This window comes from Anser brachyrhynchus (assembly GCF_964034855.1).
Source record: "Anser brachyrhynchus genome assembly, chromosome: 2".
Lineage (NCBI taxonomy): Eukaryota > Metazoa > Chordata > Aves > Anseriformes > Anatidae > Anser > Anser brachyrhynchus.
Window position 1 is genome coordinate 55,376,586 of NC_137695.1, and position 19,099 is coordinate 55,395,684.

At 35.8% G+C, this 19,099-nt stretch overlaps 1 protein-coding gene across 15 annotated transcripts in view; it reads left to right on the forward strand.

The window, feature by feature from the left end:
• The window catches only part of TNS3 (tensin 3), a 258,158-nt gene that overhangs the window by 129,480 nt on the left and 109,579 nt on the right, over positions 1-19,099 (forward strand). For 14 of the 15 annotated variants that reach the window (XM_080581770.1, XM_080581763.1, XM_080581764.1 and 11 more), the window contains 7 exons: positions 3,598-3,647; positions 4,473-4,644; positions 9,285-9,335; positions 10,575-10,697; positions 12,874-12,938; positions 16,229-16,312; positions 18,957-19,069. In XM_080581770.1, the coding sequence (XP_080437896.1) occupies positions 3,598-3,647; positions 4,473-4,644; positions 9,285-9,335; positions 10,575-10,697; positions 12,874-12,938; positions 16,229-16,312; positions 18,957-19,069 (658 nt within the window). Of the gene's footprint in view, positions 1-3,597; positions 3,648-4,472; positions 4,645-9,284; positions 9,336-10,574; positions 10,698-12,873; positions 12,939-16,228; positions 16,313-18,954; positions 19,070-19,099 lie in introns of those variants that run through there. The other variant, XM_080581765.1, reaches the window with a different exon arrangement.

Consider the following 19,099-nt stretch of genomic DNA (forward strand, 5'->3'; position numbering starts at 1 on the left):
GTGCTACCATTACACCCATACCTATGTCAGATGCCCTGTACTGTACCTGTGTAATGAATTATTTTTTTTTCTGAAGCTGTGGAGCAAAACTATGCTGGGACATTTACCTTCTCATGACTGTTGTGATCTGGTAAAAATGATGTAGAATCGAATATGGGCCTGTTTCTTAGCTTCTGCATCAAATTTTTGGTGGTCTTTGGGATGGTCTCCTGAGGACTGCGTTATTGAGAAAGTTGGCCTAGCAGGCTCTGCGGTGAACCCATGACTGGGTGCAGGTGCCAAAGATGATAAAAGGAGCGGTAAGGAGGGTGTGAAAAGGAAGAGCTTGACAGCTTGAATTTTCACTGGAAAAGGGCAGTAACATACAGTAATATACAAAGAATTTGTTCTCCAATATCATCATTCTGTGCCTGGAGAGAAGACAGTTGTCACATGAAAAGTAATTGCTTCCCCCTTCTGGCTTTCATGGAATGACTAGCTAAATTTATCTCACCAAAAGGTTCTTTTCACTTACTAGGGATGACTTTTTATTGTAATTGTTTGGGATTGATCTGTGTGTTATATATTTAAAAAGTCACTAAAATTGAATGAGTAGGTAAAATGAAGAAGTTTTCTTTATTCAGAACTCTGCCTCTCAGATGACTGATTATACTGTTTGCATTGCCAAGCAGTCCCAGAGAAACAGGGGAAAAGAACAACGTGAAAAACTCAAAGGAAAAATAGTATCGAGGTGGTTTGTCCTACTGGCAACAAATGTAGCACTGTTTCCACTGGATCTATGCTAATTACTACTTTGATTTTTTAGCCATGAGTAACTAAATACCTCATTTTGAGCAATTATTTTTTGTTCCTTTTCTCAACACAAAATGAAAATCAGATCTAGTTTTGAAAGATTTTCTTTGTGATCCTCGATCCTGGGAGGTGCTATCCTGTATTTGCTGTCTTGCAGGGCTAGCCGTGGGTGGAGTTGATTTTGCCATTATGTGTGGTCTGCCCTATGCATCTGTATTCTGTACCTGGTGAAACTGGTATTCTGCTGTTAGATGTATAGTTGTTTTGGCTCTAAATGAGGAGGAATCCATTCGTATTAGTGAAATTAACCTGAAATAGCACAGAGCTGATGGAAAAATGAAAGACAGTTACATAAGTTCAAGATTGGTTTTAATTGGCTATTAAACCTAAATTAAGTCAGAAGCATGGAAAGATATGGCTCACATTTACAGATTGTCTTTTGCGAGAAATGCTCTAACAGCTTCTTCATGTTTGAGAACACATTTAGGTGTATGTATATATGGTATGTGTTTCATCAAACCTTTAAAAAGGTGTTTCAGCAACCATTTTGCCTCTCTGCCATGCCATGCATAAATTGTCTTCAAATTGCAGCAGGGGCGGTTTAGGCTGGATATTAGGAAAAAATTATTCCCTGGAAGGGTTGTGAAGCATTGGAACAGACTGCCCAGGGAAGTAGTTGAGTCACCGTCCCTGGAGATATTTAGAAAACCTGTAGATATGATGCTTAGGGACATGGTTTAATGGTAGACTTGTCAGTACTAGGTTAACAGTTGGACTTTATGATATCAGAAGTCTTTTCCAACCTCGATGATTCTTATGACTCTTACGACTCTTTGTTGGATTTTGCTAAATGTTTTATCTGTGAGGGGAAAAGATAGTGCTATAGTCATTAACAAAAATAAACAAAACAAATAGTAAAAAGAAAAAATGAAAAAAAAAGATAAATCACTAGCATCAAGACATGGAGGAGGGGAGGAAGTGACTAGAATCTAGAGGACATGCAGAAAAATGGGGGGGAGTGTTCTTAATTGTTTGTCCATTTGTCAACAAGAGCCAAGAACTGTTTGTCCATTTGCTGACTGTAGTCAACATATAATGTACAAGACAATCTTTGAGGGGTTAACTAAAATTTAGTAGTTTCCTGTGCCATCTGTAGACCATGGGAAGTTTCTTATGCTTAATCAAAGTATTCATGTAAAAGAGAACCAATAATGACAGATGAGAGTATTGCAGCTATTGAGACCATGCAATGCTTAAACTTTCTGACTGCAAACCTAAATTTCTATCAATTGATTCTCTTATGAAAGCATTGAAAAATATACTCAATTTATTCCAGTAACAGTCCTGCAAGTCTGAGCAGAAGCATGAGCTGAAGTGATTTTGCTTTAGGGGAATTTAGTGTGACTTTAGTGTGTACTCCCCTTTGTTCAGTAAGAGTAACTATGCGTTATAGAGTGTCACAATTTTCTCCCCGATGAACCTGAGTGATAGAATTTCTCTCACCTAATTTTAGCTGTCTCAGAATTAAATACCTGTGTGGTAGTCATCTAAGCTCCCTTTGTATGTAATGGAGAGAAACGGAGAAACCTAGAGGGAACAGAATCCCCTCCAGAATAGACTTTTAGAAAAAAGGCAGCTATTATTACACTAACACTAAATAATAATAAGAAAAGCATCAACAACAAACTTTACATTTAGATATATTCTTTATACAGAAAATCAGAAGTTCATTTTAATATCATGCATTGGTACCTCCATAACAGAAAGACCTCATCCATCTTCCTGCCCTGCATTTATGCTTACTACACAGAAAATTGCACAGAAAAGCTTATGTAGTGGAAGGGTAAGAGCTGGTAAGTTGATAAAGCCTGTCTGTTTTGGCTACGTGGATGACATATACCCAAACTTATGCTAGGCCTTAAAACTTTCCATACAGTGGCACTGTATATCAAAAGCTAGGACACATACAAACACACGACTGGCATATTTCCTTCCAGAATTTCTGGAAATGAGCTGTTCTGGCAAATTTTAAATAAGTACATCTGATTGCAAAAGGTGTGCCTCACTGAAGTGCTTGTTCCCAGTTCCATGAATTCTTGTCTTTACTTACATAGAACAACAGAAAATAAGGAAACTTCATGGTATTTTCAGCTTCTTTTTACTCAATCCTTTCTTAGGATTGTGAAGGCTATAGGTAAGACACCATGAGTGCTACAGTAAGTTAATAGGTAAAAACTGAAATCCATGAGAAAGCTTTCAGTGTGTTTTTTCAGTTAATTTTGTTTTTGTAAGTAGAAAGGAATTAGGGGAACATCTTTGCCTCTACTTCCTTGGTCTTTGTTGGTTGCATAGATCTATCCATTACTTCTGCCTTTTCTGATAAATGTTGACTAAACCTCTATTTAATCTGAATGAGCAGTCACATAGCAGCCTCCTTTGATAAGAAAAGAAGTGACAAAATGATTCGCTATTCAAGCTCCAGCTTCTCAGAAATCTGTTGAATGTCTGCTTTAATCTTAGTGCAGAGTTACCAAAGACTTCAACGGTGTTAGACAACCAGTACTTTTCTGGTAGTAGTGAGTCCGTGTATGTTCTGCATGAAGAGTTGGACATAACCTGGTTCATAACCACAGTGTTTGCAATTGTGATCAAAACATAAGATGATACTCTCTTATCCTGTTTTTGCAGTAGTTTTCCACAGTAGGGATGTAGTAAAGGAGGGTGATGGGGCCAGGGAAGCAGGAACAGTGACATAAATGCAGCAGGAAAGCTACTGGATTGATCCCTCTGCTTTATTTGTTCCAGAATTCCAGCAGTGTTTCGAAGAACTCTTTCAGTTGTGACAAGGGATCACAGTAAGTATTTCTTTAATATTTGGTTTAGTAGCGTCAAGTGCTGTCACATTATTTGTGGTTTAGATTTTTGAGATAGCTTTCTCTGAGACATGTCCAGCTGTGCAAAGTTAATTTTTACTATCCCTCTGTGAGATAAAAGCTGGACATATTTGAAGAGCTTACTTTTAACTTAGTGACTGTCATCTTCTGATTGTTCTATTAGGAAGGATATAGGTATCAGGTAAGGTATCTGGTTTCACCCTCAACTGGGAGAAGTAGCAGAAGTTAGAGGAAACAGTATCTGTAAACTAACCCATGCAATTATTTGTATTATATTAGTGTCTGTTACAGTTTGGGGACTGGTTTTGGATTCACCTCAGTGTTTCTCAAAGCAGATTTCAAGATGGTATCTATCTGCAATGTTTTACAGACCACTGGTAAATCTACTAATTCGTAAAGCATTTGTGGAGTTTTACAGAGACCTGTGCAGCCATAAGTATCTGTATGTTGTGGGGATTTTTGTTTTTGCTTTTCTTTGTTTTAACTCCCACATTTCTTGCACTAGTGTTTGCGAAAGTTAATTGTATTCATCTTACTGCTTTTCTACACTATTGGTTGCAGAGATTTTTTCATTATAGTTTTCATGTGAAGAACTCTGATATTTGGCTAACCTCTATTTACATACTAAAATGAAGAATTTGAGCTTTATAGGTGTTTAATAAATTGTAATTTTAATGAAAACTTTGCAAACGTGAAATGCTGACTGAATCAGTCCAAGTTGCGATTTCTTCTCATTAATATACTTTGCTGCTTTGTTCTGAACTGCCACGCCTAATTTCTTCACAGAAGTGCAGACTTCGATCACATTATGGAGGAGGGCTATGAACTTGACCTCACTTACATCACGGAACGGATCATTGCTGTATCTTTCCCTGCTAGCTGTTCTGAGGAAACTTATCTCCACAATCTACAGGATGTAACACGAATGCTCAAATCCAAACATGGTGATAATTACTTGGTATGTATATCTGTCTTATGTGCTGCATCTTCTTCTGTCCTGCAGGAAGACCACTTGTAGGTTTATATGTACCATTGTATACTAAAAGTCATTCATCTAAAAACTCTTTCGTACACCTTTACAGCTTTATAAGCAAGAGCAAAATTTTCAGTAATGTTATAAGCTGTTAGATAAGGATAAGGATATTAAAAATACCTTTCTCTGTTGGCAGTGCAGTCTCTATTTTGACAGTAGATAGTCAAATGCTACAGAACAATTGCACAGACTGTTTTAATTGTCCAAAATATACTATTAAGAGATCTACATGCTGCAGTGTAGAATGTGTTTTTCTTTCCTAGCCATCTGTTAAATCAGGGTCCTCAGCTTGGGTATCTAATGGTCTCTCACCATCATGCCTGGGCTGTCTCTGGTGTATGTAATAGGGTTACAGTTTGTCTGTTTGGTCCAACTCTTTCTCATTAACTTGATTTAGATGCATTTTTCCTGCTATTTAGTTTTCTGTAGGAAATTAGATTGTGAGCAAATCTCAAATGAGCTCTATGTGCAGAATATTTTTTAAATGATGATCCAAACTGTTAGTTTTGTTCTGTTTTCTCCCTAGTACATCTGTAACCTATGACATATATTGTCTCAGCTTGTTCTGTGAATGTGAATTTAAAACAGGGGCAGTATTTTATTTAAGTTTTTTTCTTCTATTTTTAGTCAGCATGTTTAAACTATTAGAATTAAATTTCTACAGCTTCAGGAGCATAAACTTTACTCACTGCATAAATTGGTTTACAGAGTGACTCCACCTAACAATTTAAATATACTATCGTTTGCTCACAAACAGAGGTGTCATAGATGTATTGTGGACTATCTGTTGTCCTCAAGACATACCTGTAATACTTACAATTTTGTCTGATGTTCTCAGAACGTCACCTTATTGCCCTTCCTTCCATTCCACATAGTGCTGGTAGCTTGTAAGGTACAATATACTAACAGTGTGAGGGTGACCTGGATGCAAAGCTTTATGGTTTCCAATTCACCTGTTGTGAGTGACCTTTCCCATGTGACAGCAATATTTTTGGTATGTGGGAAATAATCTTGTAGTTTCATTAGAGTTAAATCTCATTAAATAACTTTTTGTATTACAAAAATCTGCTGTGTGTATGGTAAGTGAGAGAGATTAGGTTGAGGAGATGTCCTCTCTTTAAGTGGGATTGCAGTCAGTTTCTGTTGCAACGTTTTGATCGGAATTTAATTATTTATTTAAAAAGTCTGTACCCAGTACTTTGGAAATCTGCTGACATGGTCAAAAGAAAATTTGATTCCCTCTGTTCAAGAATGTTTCTGCAAATTTTCAAAATAACCTGGCAAATCATAGCCAGGTTATAGAGCCAGAGATCTCATTTTTAAACTTTATCTGTTGTTTCTCATGTTTCAAAGATCCCTTAAGTCTGCTTGAGAGACATATGTATAGCAGCAAAAAGCAAACAAACAAACTGAAAAAAAGAAACATTAAAAAAAATAAAAACAAAGAAAAACAAAAAAAAACACCTGAAAGTAAGCAATTCTACTGAAGCTGATGAGAACAGTTTTCTTCTTTCACTTCGTCACGGCCTGAGCTAGCAGAAATTATACTATAAATCAACATCTGTTGTTTCTGATCTAGCTGTTCTCTTTCTGGATTTCTGTATGTGGTAGATTGTTGCTGCTACAGTCAATAATGAGAACAGAGAAGGGGGAATGAAACACCCAAAGAACTGTGTTTGTTTGAAAAAACAGCCATTTCATAGAAAGAGATTTAGTGGATAGAATAAAGCATCCTTTTATTCCCCAGTAAAATGATCTCTTGGTTGCAAAGGAAGGCATGTTTTCTTGCAAGATTCAAAGGCTTGGCTACAAATGAATGCTGTTTTTCACCAGTACTTTCAAAATATAATTAGTGCAAACATAAACAGTTTAAATGGCACAATCGTTTTGTCAACTGAAAAACTCAGTTTGCAAAAATAAATTTATCATGTTTCTGTTTTAATCAACTTTACCAGTAATATATTTGTCATGCTATTTTAACAAAAAAGTTTGCCATGCATTGCGCTTGTAGGAAAGGAGTAGTGCTCAATTGTTCAGATAGTTTTAGCTTTTAGAAAAAAAGAAACAAAAAAAAACCCAAAAAAAGTTATCAGCTTGTCTTTTTATCAGTTTGTCACTTAAGAATTTTTATTTCAGTTCTTATTAGTTATGATTATCAAAGCAGTTTTCCTGATGTTAATTTATAGCAGTGATAAATGAACAAGTTACCTTATGTCTCTTGCTGTATTCCCGTGTTCCAGTGGTATTTTTGTATCTACAGTGACTGAAAGGTAACAGAGTTCTTTGAGGAGTAAACTACTGTAAATCAATTCACTCTAGTTAGATGTGTGTACACAGAAGCATACAGAGCAGTTGATGAACAGTGACTCATTTATGTCAAAGACATTAAGAATGAGATGGTAAATACTATTGTCTAAATTCATGTTCAGTTCTTCTATAAAAGCAAAATAAACCCCAAACCCACTGTGAAGATTTGTAAAAAAAAAAAAAAAAAATCAGTGATTACCCTGCAGCTTTAGCATATGTTAGCATTTGTTACTGGTTAGACCAATATAAATGCTATGCATTTTCTTGGTCCTGCTTATGTAAATGATAAGATAACACTTACGTGCTGCTGTTGTTTTCCTAGTTGGAACTATTTGTTAATTTTAGCTCATGTCATGTTTTGGCCACATTCCTCTTCGCCCTGCATTATACTCCATATGAGGCCTCTGCTGACTTCAACATGTAAGTTCAGTCCCAGTTGGTGGAACAGTTTTGCCTGCTTGCTCTCCCAGTCTCTTCTCCTTAATGGAATGGGCTGCAGACTAGCGAATTGTTTCTTGGTCAGTACTTAATGTTGTTTTGACCACAGTACACCTTTCATGTTTCAAAATTGCAGCCGCATGCTGTTTGATTCTTTTTATTTTCCATTCTGAGGTTTTGTATTTGTGGTCATCTGATAAAAGAGCAGACCAAGCGTATGACCCTTCAGTATCTTTGTAAAAGTCTTCATATTTTTTTGTGCTAAAAGGCCTCCATATTTTTATTCTTTTGCCGAGCATTCAGTGGAGTGAGAGAATTAATATTACCTTACTAGTACAAGTTTCTTCACAGTTCAGGATTAAATCATATAGGGGTGAAGAGTGTTTCCTCTCTGCTGTGTATAAGAGGAAAAGGCTCCTTTTTCCCCAGTTGCTTAATATTACTTCATTTTTTATTCATTAGATGAGGTCTTAAAATGTGGGGAAAAATCATTTAAGTGTCACAGAATGCTCATCTTTCCTGTACAAAATCTATGTACCTATACCTTGATTATACTAAAAAGGGGCTAAAAAGAATGAAATTAATCTTCCACTTACATCTAGTTGCAGAATATGCTTCTCTTGAAAGCCTTTAGTGAACACTTCTTTTGTTTCATATGAAATGTTGGTTCCATGTCTTCTGGTCTCCATTCTGAGATGACAACTACTATAGCATTTCAGTTTGATCTCTACTGTATAGGTTGACAGGAACTTGGCTACGTCCCAGGATTTGAGTTTGGCACCTGATACTGTGGTGACATATCCATCATGAAAAAATGCGTATGATAACACACAAGAATTGCGAACTCTTCTTAAATATGAATACAAGATAGAGGGATAAAGAAAAGTTCTCACACAACAGCACTTGTATATATGTATATATACATATATATAATACAGTTGGTATTTCTGGAAGGATAACTGTAGTCTTAATTTCAAATGTTGATACGTCTTCCTGATCCAAAATAGTATGGACAATGCATATATGAATTTTTGACTGCTGTTTAGCTCTGTAGCAGTAATCTGTTTAAAATTCAGACAGATTATTGGAATAAAGACTGTGTTCCTAATATGGATGTTTTAAGCTTTCTTTTTTTTAGAGTTCGAGGTCAATTGAAGTGATGAATGACCTTTATGGTCAATATCATGTGTGACTCCATAACCTTATGCAGCTTAAAATATAAGCAGTTTTCTTAGATACCATGTTAGTTGTGGGGTTTTTTCTTTCTCTGGATGTAATTCTTGTTCAAAACCTGTAATTTTTCCTAAAGATGGTATAATGTGCTTCCACTTTGTCCATGAAGAGCAGGCACCAGCTTCAAAGTGATTTAGTGTAGCCTACTCAGTTCGTAGCTTGTTTGCTGAGACTGCTCATGCCAAGCACTCAGATTCAAATATGTAATACATAACCACCCTCCTGGACTTTTCTTTTCGAATTCTTCTGCTGTACAGTAAATCTGCATAGTGTCCAGATCTCTCAGTATACTCCTGACTAAAATAAAGCCATGTGAAATAAATAGAATGTAAACAGTTTTACTGTCCTTTTTTGAAGTGTGCATTTAGTTTCATCATATAATAACTGAGTTTACTATCGGGGTTGCCTAAATTACATTTGCTAATGTTAGCTGGATTTAAATGTTAATTTAATTCAGTAAAATAGTAGGCAAATGTGAAGTCCTACCACCTCCATTTCTACTAATAATCATCTGTTTAAAATACAGTGACTTACTACATAAATGGTGAAGTCTTGATTGTTGATATATTTTCTTTCTTTCTGAACAGGTGCTAAATCTTTCCGAAAAGAGATATGACCTTACCAAGCTTAACGCAAAGGTATTGGCTCACTTCCATAACATGCCTCTTTTTCTATAGCGTTAAATAGAACTTAATTGGCATGATAAGCCTTGAAGCTATACAAGCCTTGATACAGAATAAGATACCTTTTGGAAGATCATAAAAACCCCATATGCCTCCCTTCTGTATTTTTATTTTTCCCCAAGTTCTGTTTTGTGCCTGTTATGTCTGTGCTTTACAAAGCTGTTTCTGTTGTTTTCTTAGACTTTACACACAGTAGCCTGTTGTGGCTACTGGAAAATTCCTATTGAGTGAAGTAAATTTTGCTCCAAGCATGCTTTTCTTTTTGCACTCATGGGATACTAGGGGTTTTATATTGTAACATGAAGTGTAATGGCTGAAGCTAGTGAACTCAATTCAAATATGAGCTTTCCTTTTGTGTTGTCTTTTCATAGTTGCTTTGTAAATTAGAGACATAAGGAAAGGACCTGTAAATGCCTTTTGTTTTTCCTCATACCCTTTCCCTTCTAACTGTTGTATTTATTGTATAAAATGAAATGCAGTTGTTCTTCAGCAGCTATTATAAGGTCTGAGTAGCACAGATGTACATTCATAGTAGTAGATTTACATATGCTGCCAGAGAAGAATACTAAAAAGACTCTTAATTTTGACCTAGTGAGTACATTATTGATCATGAAGGATTTAAGTTGTTCATGGTTACTGCTTTTGTTAGTGTTCAATATTGTTACTGTTAAATACGTATATAATAGTTTGAGTAAACAGTATTATACAGTGACTAAAGTTAAATAGAAAATATGAACGAATCAATTCTGTTGTACACAAAGAAAAGAAATTGCAAACTAAATAAAAACAATCACAAAGTATTTGCTCAGGTCAGTCAACATTGTTTGTTCTAATTTTGACATTATAAGTATTTTACTATTATAAAATACCTGAATTTCTAATTGAAAATTCTTTTAAGATCTTCAGAAATGTTGTGATGTATCAGTGGTTGGTGGGTTTGGGGGTTTGGGGGAGAGGGTTTTTTATTTTTTTTCTTTTTACAAAATGCTAGTTTTTTTTTTTTTTAAAGAAAAAGGTAGCCACTACTTCCCCTTAAGAAACCCGTAAACATGTATTTACATCATGGCATTCGAATGTAATGTGAAATGATTCCCAAGGGCTGGAAAAAGAGAGGAGACTCCTAACCATCAGAAGCTAGAATTTTAATACGGAGTGTTATGGTAAAGGTGACTCTTGTTATTTGTTTAACTGCAGATTATGGATGTGGGGTGGCCTGATCTCCATGCACCACCTCTTGATAAAGTGTGCACCATCTGTAAGGCTATGGAGTCATGGCTGAACAGTGATCCTCAGCATGTGGTGGTGATCCATTGCAAGGTAGGTGAGCTTTGTGTGTACTCACCGGCTATCAGCTTGAAATCATTCTCAAAAAGGTTGTCCTTACTCATTAAAAAAAAGTTTGCTCTCTTTTCAGTGTTGCAAACAGTGTGCCAAATCTTCAGTTGATTTAAGTAGGCCTTATTCTACTGACCCTGCATGCTTGTTATCTCCCTTTTTATAACTAATGTTCTAGCTTCTACCCTGAGTATAGCAAGCAATTACGTTAGTTTGCTTTTTCAAACTCAGTAGTCAGTGCTACTTCTGTGAATTTACTTAGATTCTTGAGTTTTTCCAGCTCAATGGCAAACTCTTTAGAAGCGTTTCAAATTCTGTGACATTTATGGATTTTGTTGTTGGATAAGGCTAGGCAACATTTCACAGGCTTGACTTGTTAGTTGGGTCCACATTGCAGATCAGTAGAGGTTAAGTGTCCAGATGGCTTTCAGTATGCTAAAGTGGGTGTTCAGGCAATTACCGGCACAACATAATACCGTTTTCTGGACCACATTTTTTGTCTGTATTGGAAAACATGTCCGACTATGTTGAATATAGCACAGTGATTATACTGACTAATAGCTAATCATCCCTTTACAGAATAGTGTAGTTGTAGGAAATGAGGATATTAAGTACCTCCTGGACCAAGACAGGTTCTAACTGTCTGTGTAATTGCAGTGTCATACAGTAATGCTATTATTGTGCAGTGCTGCTTCTTCTCCCTGCTCACAATGAAGAGAAATAAAGAAAAGCCTTAATTAAAAACAAATAATATGAATTCAGAACTGAGTTGGCAGTTGTGCTGGTGATATAAGGCAAATCTGTCTCTGTATTGCTGGCAGATATTACTTTAAACAGAATGAAGGTGTTCTTCAGGTCATATGTATAGTCCCCAGTCCTCCATTTCTTGCAGGCAGAATGCCATGATTGTATGAAACACTACTGAATTCTTACTAGCTGCAGGACTGCAGCAAGAAGAATGGCCCATACATGGGACAAAAGAAAAGGAGGCAAAATATTATTATGTATTTTATTTGCAAATTGGTATTGTATAGTTCATTAATACATCCTGGTAATAACTTAAACGTTTCCAAACACAAAATAGGTGTAGCTATCCTGTGTCAGCTGAAAGTGTCAGCTGAGCGTCTGAGAATGTTATGAAATCAGAGAGAATTACCACTTGGTAAATTGTACTGAATTTAAGTCATGTAAACTATTTAATAAGATCCATAAAATTTTTTAAATACTCCATAGAAAAACAAGCAGCAGTTGTAAGTCTGAGATGCTGTGGGGTCAAGGAGGTAAAAATGACAAAACCTGTCAGAGATCATATGCTTTCCAAAATATGTATTTTATAGCATTTCATAACAGAAGTTGCAACATTGTCTAGACTTGTCTTAAATGATCGCTGGAAAGAATAATATAAAATAATTGATAGAACGCTTTACTACTGTTCTTTTTTTTTTTTTAATTTATTGTCTTGTTTTGGTATGAAAAGATAATGAGCATTTAAAATGTATGTTTAAGAAATAATTAAAAGTTTAAATCTATTAAACTTACTGAATCTAACATTAAAAAAATACTAAGAAATCTTAGTATTATGGCTAGGCATATATAGGAGTTAATGTGTTCACCTGAGGACCCAGCTCTTGGATATGAACGAAGAGCTAGGAAGTTATTAGCTAAGTGATACTTTCAAACACAGGCTAGGAATTCAGGTTCCCATGTTAAAGTTTCAATATGATACAGGTAAGTCTTCATCCTTCTAAACTGATTTCCACTGCGTGCAAGAGCTTCTGAGCACAGAGGACAAAGATTAATGCAAATAACATGATGGGAAAAATTCATCACTGCAGCATAGCTAGATACAGGCTTTGCTCTGTGTGATGTTGGCATCCATTTGTGCAAGCTTTCCTCTCCATCACGTAAGACTTGACAGATGTATATAAAAATCATGCTTAGCATTTTTCATGTCACTTGTAAACCACCTTGCAATAGAGAGATATAAGCTTATGTCCATGAATACTACCATTCAAACGACACAGGAGATGCATGAGCAAAGGGAGTCTCTGAATCCCCTGTCTTAAAGTTCTTGTTTAGCATGGGTCTTAAGCAGAACAATGTTCAATGATATGCAGCATAGATTAAATAAGTTATCATTCCGTTTTTCCCAATACAGGGAGGAAAAGGAAGGATAGGCGTAGTCATATCATCATATATGCACTTCACCAATGTTTCTGCAAGGTAAGCTATGAATAATGGAAATAAATGAACGCATATTGCGCATTTTTTACAATTAGGAAAACATCAGAAGAAGATGTCTTGTAATTGTAGAGCTGATCAATTCCCTCCTTAAGGTTTGCTAGCCGGGCTTCTCAGGAATCTTGGAGCATGTCTTAAAGCAGCAGTTTTCTTGTGGTTCTGTTTTCAGCAGGAGGTTGGACTAAGTGAAGATCCAAGGTCTGTTCTAATCAGGGATTCTATGATTCTGTGTAAAAGTTATCTAAAGGGTCTTTCAAGATGAATGAAGAAATGTTTGAAACCATTTTTATATAGTGATGCAATCTTTAATTTATTAAACACATCCATTTGCCACATCCGTGAAGTTGTTTCTCTTGAATCAATGAGAAACTATTCCTAAAGTACATATGGAAAATAGTTATTAGAATCCAGAACAAATATTTTAATAGGGAATTCCCAGACATCAATCAAAGTGCAGAAAGCAGTTTATGACTTAATCTGAATCGTATTTTGCAGGAGCAGGTCTTCAGTCAGTTTAAACAATAGGTGTCTGATTGCTCTGTTTCAATTGTTTCTTAGAGAGTGCTCAAATTATGAACTGACAATTAACAATATATGTCAATAAAGATGAAAATTGATAAATGCTGTCAAATGGATGAAATGTATCTTATTTTTAAATCAAATTGTTTTCCAGTATGAGATGGTACCTGCCTATAAATACATTTTACTAATGTCATAACAGAAAAACATCTGGATGTGACATTGTAGAGCTTAGTGGTGAAAGGTGTCTTCTTTTACAAAACAAATTCAGAACTCCTCCAGTTAGGTTTTAGGAGAGGAGTGAGTTTGGAAGCCATCCTTTAAATTTCTCTATATCTGACAGCTCCTATTCAAAGCCTAGCTTTTCTGTATAACAGTGAGTTTGTGAGGGCTGGGGGAATTTCCCGGCTAGGATTTATATATCCCTAGCATTATCAAGACTCTTCAAAATCGAAGCAAAACACAGCAAAAGAATAGAAGCAGGAATTATTTTAGATGCTACTGTTGAGTGTGCTGGCTGCTGTGTCAGAAACAGTACTCAGAGAGAAGACTTCACGGATCCCTCACACTAAATAAAGTTACCTATTGCTTGTGTGCACATACAAAAAAAAAAAAAAATCTAGGCTTACTGAAAAATGCTTTATGTTGCAAAACTGTTTGGATTATGTGTTACAGATATCTGATGTTCTCATTTAGGAAGGACTAATGTACAGTCAAACTTAACTTGGGCAAACAGAACTCTGTCAGATAAAAAGCGTCACATTTCTGTGTTTTTCTTACATTCATAGGGTTAAAATAGTATTGGTGATGTATGATATATATTGGTATGTGCTCATTTGTGATATTTAGTGTCTTAGAATCATAGAATCATCTAGGTTGGAAATGACCTTCAAGATCATCAAGTCCAACCATCAGCCTGACCCACCAAGTCCCATCACTAAACCGTGTCCCTCAGTGCCAGGTCCACACATATATCAAATACCTCCAGAGGTGGGGATTTTATCGCTTCCCTGCGCAGCCCATTCAAATGCTTCACACCCTAACCATCAAGAAATTGCTTCTAAAGTCCAATCTAAATCACCCCTGGTGCAACTTCAAATGGTTTCCTTGCTTCATATGAGAAAAGAGACTGACATCCATCCTTGCTGAAACCTCCTTTCAGGTAGCTGTAGGGAGTGATGAGGTCTCCCCTCAACCTCCTTTTCTCCAGACTAAACGACTCCAGTTCCCTCAGCTGCTCCTATTTTTTCACATGATGATCTTGTCATATCTTACAACATACAACTGTTATAAAATGGGTTTACCCATTTTGACATAAACATTGAAGTCCAATCATCAGCTCTATGACACTTATTTTCATAGTTTTTTTCAAAAGTGTTCTGTATCCATCCTAATATTTGTCTACTGGTTCATTAAACTTGACTTTAATATACAGATCTTTTACATAGTAGTTACAATTAAATTTAACTTACAATTTGGAAATATATATATTTAATGAAAATCATTTGTTCTGAGGCAAACTGCACTCCATTTGTCAACACTATAGACAACTACCACCCTGTTCACTTTCCCAGATCATCCTTCCCCCTAGTCTTTTCCAGACTCAACTAAATTAATGATTTAGTGAGAGTTATGACTCTATCCGTATTATTTTATTTTTTCATTTCCTATCATTAAGGGATGTTTAATACTGAGGCTGTGAGAACTCAAATATCACAGGTTTTATTTTTAAATCATAGCTCTAGAATCAACACTATCTCTAGTCTTTCCGCTTTTATTCTAATACTAAATATACAACATAAACATCATAACACTATACCCTATTCTAGCAGACTTCATGCTGCATGTACAATGTTACCATCATTATTGGCATTGTAATATCATCCTTTGGAGATGAGAGGTTCTGACATTTTCTGGGCCTGTGTCTGGAGGAATATGTACCTCTTTCAGAGGGGTAGCATAGGGCCAACAGTGTGTTTTTGTGCGTCATTTTGCCTTCCTTCACACAGTTGCAGAAGACATGCATAAGAACCATTTCTATTCTGTCTAGAGAATGGAAGAAAGTTTATTTTTTAAAATGTATTTCCTTAAGTGTATGCTTGAAGAGTTTGTAGTTAACTGATGCAGATCATTTCTTCTCTAAAGACTGATACTTTTATTTAAAACATTTGCTCAATTAGTGGCTTCGGGTAGAAGAAACAAAGACTGAATGAATTGTTTGACTGCTTAAATGATCCTCTAGCCCAGCATCCATGGCACCTCATGTACTGAACTATAGTCAGAGCTAGATAATGGTTTTCACCTCCGTAGTGTTGCTGTAGATTTTTAAAAGAGGGAATAAATGTGTATTTTTCAGAGAGAACTCACCTGTTTAACATTGAAGAAATTGTGGCAAGTATCCGTTTTGCAACCTGAGCTGCTTGGCTTTGGTAATTCTATTGCATTACAATGTGCTGGAAATATGCAATTCAGCTAATTGAATAAGGGAGAGGGTGCTTTGCCTCACGAAGAAAAATGCCTTAAGGTGTGGAATAAGAAGGTGTCAGCAGAAAAAAAAAAAAAAAGAAAAAAAGACATTCTTGTCTGACCTGTAAGTGCTAGGGTTTCTAGTTAGGTGGTACTTTATTTTCTTTTTCTTTCATTTTCTTCTTTTTTACTCCAACTATGTTGGCATATTTCAAGCAGTAACCTGATGAATTTCCAAGATAACCCCAAACTGGAATAACAGTGTGTCTCTGTGTCTCTTTTGTCAGTGCTGATCAAGCTCTAGACAGATTTGCTATGAAGAAATTCTTTGATGATAAAGTTTCAGCTTTAATGCAGCCATCCCAAAAAAGGTATTTATTTCTAATTCATACCAATAAGAAATGTCATTGTTATTTTCTGCCCCCATAACTTACTCCCTCACATGCTGTGTAAAGGCTATTTCCACAAGATCCTCCAGTGACTTCTGAACTGTCAGCACTTTATCTTATGTTAATCTTCCTTGACTGATTCAATAATTACTGTTCACTTTTGGTTTTAATCAGCCCGTACACAGCTGTTTTTAGAAGGATAAGGTTTTGCTAGTAATCAGACGACAAAAAATAACAAACAAAAGGCACTTGGTTCTGTTCATCTCTAAATAAGAAAAGCTTTCACATTGCCTCTTGAACCCATGTGGTGACCTGCACAGTCCTTTTTCACTTGAAAAATCATAACACAGTATGCCATTAGACATCAAATAAACTTTTCATAAACAGAAATTTACTGGCTTCATTCTTTTCCAATTTTAGGCCTGCATATATGTCTTGTATTTTAATAATAAGGATTTGAGAGTGGTTCCTTACGAGATACAGAGGTGTGGACTGTAGGAGCAAAAGGAAATAGATGTTCTTAATTTTTTCCCATCAAGAGGCTTTGTGCATTAATTTTATCTTATGTTATGTTATGTTAAATTATTATGAGCACCCCTGCAGCAGTCACATTTCTGTGACAGCCAGGGCTACTCACAGCAGCATCTGTGTCTTGTGCCTTATGGCAGTTTTTAACAATCATGTTGGCAGAAAGCTTCAGTAGCTACTGACATAGGTGACCTATGTGCAAATTATAAAGTTAGAGATGAAATAGATATAAATGGTAGTATCTTGCTATCATACCCTCTTTGAGGAGGGATGCCTAATTCCTCTAGGGTGTCTCAGTTCACCTCCTGACTGATGGAATTAGCATCTTTGCCCAGCAGTATTGAAATTGAGCTTCCCTTACTGTCTTCGAAATACATGTGCATGCATGTACTTTGGAATGGCACTCCCTGTAAGAACAGAGGGGTTTCTCCAAAGCATTTGTCAAAACTGTTCTCCTATTGAACCTGGACTTTTCTACTTTTGTCCGATCCGGCAGTGGTAGTAAGGCTATTGCAGAGAAAGGTACGACTAGCTCTGCAATGTTCCTGGCTAATTTTATAATGACTTTTGACCTTATGTTGTTGACATGCTGGCCTGAATCACTCTTCTAATGTCCCTTTTCTTTGAAATTATTATTGGCTAATAAATTAGCAATGTCCTTGTTAAAATCCAGTTGATGTATAACCAGGTATAATTTAGGTGAATATCAAAATGATAAAGTTTGAAAATACACCCATTATTTGTATTTTGAAAAATTTTCTTCACTAAATTTTGTCCTTAAAAAAAAATAAAAATAATCTGACCATTAAGTGTGTCACTCCTCTAAATACCACTTAGCTTCTCTCTAGCTGCTAGTCAGAAGCTCTAACAGTGGAAAGGAAACTAACCATGATATAGACTACAAATCCTATTTGGAATCCATTCTGACAATACTTAGAATGGGTACTTAGAATGGGATGAGCCATTGGAGGTATGTCTGAATAAGAAGTGCAGATACATAGCCTTCACATTTAAAATTTTGATATAAATCTTCAGGATAAATCTTTGAACACACTTCTTAAAGGTTAAATACCTGTAAGCATATCAAGTGCACTGCCTTAAGAAATGGGGTTCAAGAATTCAGATGAATTTTTGGTATCATTAAAAACAGGTAGTGGTAGAGAGAAAATGTTCAGATTGAGATGTCACTGGTAAGATGTTTTACCACTGGCTTTTTGTCCCATAGGTGTGACAATTTTAAATTTGTGCTTCAGTTGTAACCAAATATTTTCAGAAAGATGTAAGGAGGAACCCAAAAAGCAAAGTAATAGTCTTAATATTTCAAAAGAAAGTGAGCTTTGCTAGTTGTCTATAAAATGAAACCTATTCTAAACCACCACAACCCCCATTCTGGGGTAGTAAAGATGTCATGGCTGAGCAGGATATCATTAGTTGTGGTTGTTAACAGGAGCGTGGTTGTTACCTGGAGCATGCAGTAAGTGTTCAGTTATGGAGATTTTTGCTTATTTAAAGAGCTAAGAGGAATTTGTTTAACAAACACTACAGTATTCACTTGCATGTACATGCTTGTGAACTCATGATCAAAAAAGGTATTAAATAGCAGCAGTACAATGATTTTCATGTTGCTATGGTGCTGCACTTCTCAATATAAAGATGTTATTTGCCTACGTTAGCTTTTATGCTAAGATTTCTGATGAGAGCACTTGTTGCTTTTGTTTTAATGAAGTGTGCTTCACTATAAATGAAGTGGTGCTCATTTCATGCTGTTGTGCAAGCCAGTTCAGACCTACAGTTGCAAATAAAAATGTGTACTGAAATGATTGACATCACTATTGCTGCTAGTCCTTTTCTTACAGTGATACATATAACTAAAATGAAGACATCAACAGTAGCAGTGTAACAGCCATGTATTTATTAATTTGGCGAATTAAAGCATCCTTTCATGCTATTTTATGAAGATTATTCTTTTGGAGTTATGTGTAATATCACAATGCTATTCAGTACCCACGGACTAGAAATATTAGTGTAAAGACTGAATTTCCCCAATATGATTGCGTTTCTGATTTTACCTAATGCAGAAAAATTTTGTATTTTTTAGATACGTGCAATTTCTAAGTGGCCTTCTCTCTGGATCTGTGAAAATGAATACAACCCCGCTTTTCCTGCACTATGTTATTCTCCATGGTATCCCAAGTTTTGATGCTGGAGGAGGTAAATTACCTCTCTTTTCATATCCATGTG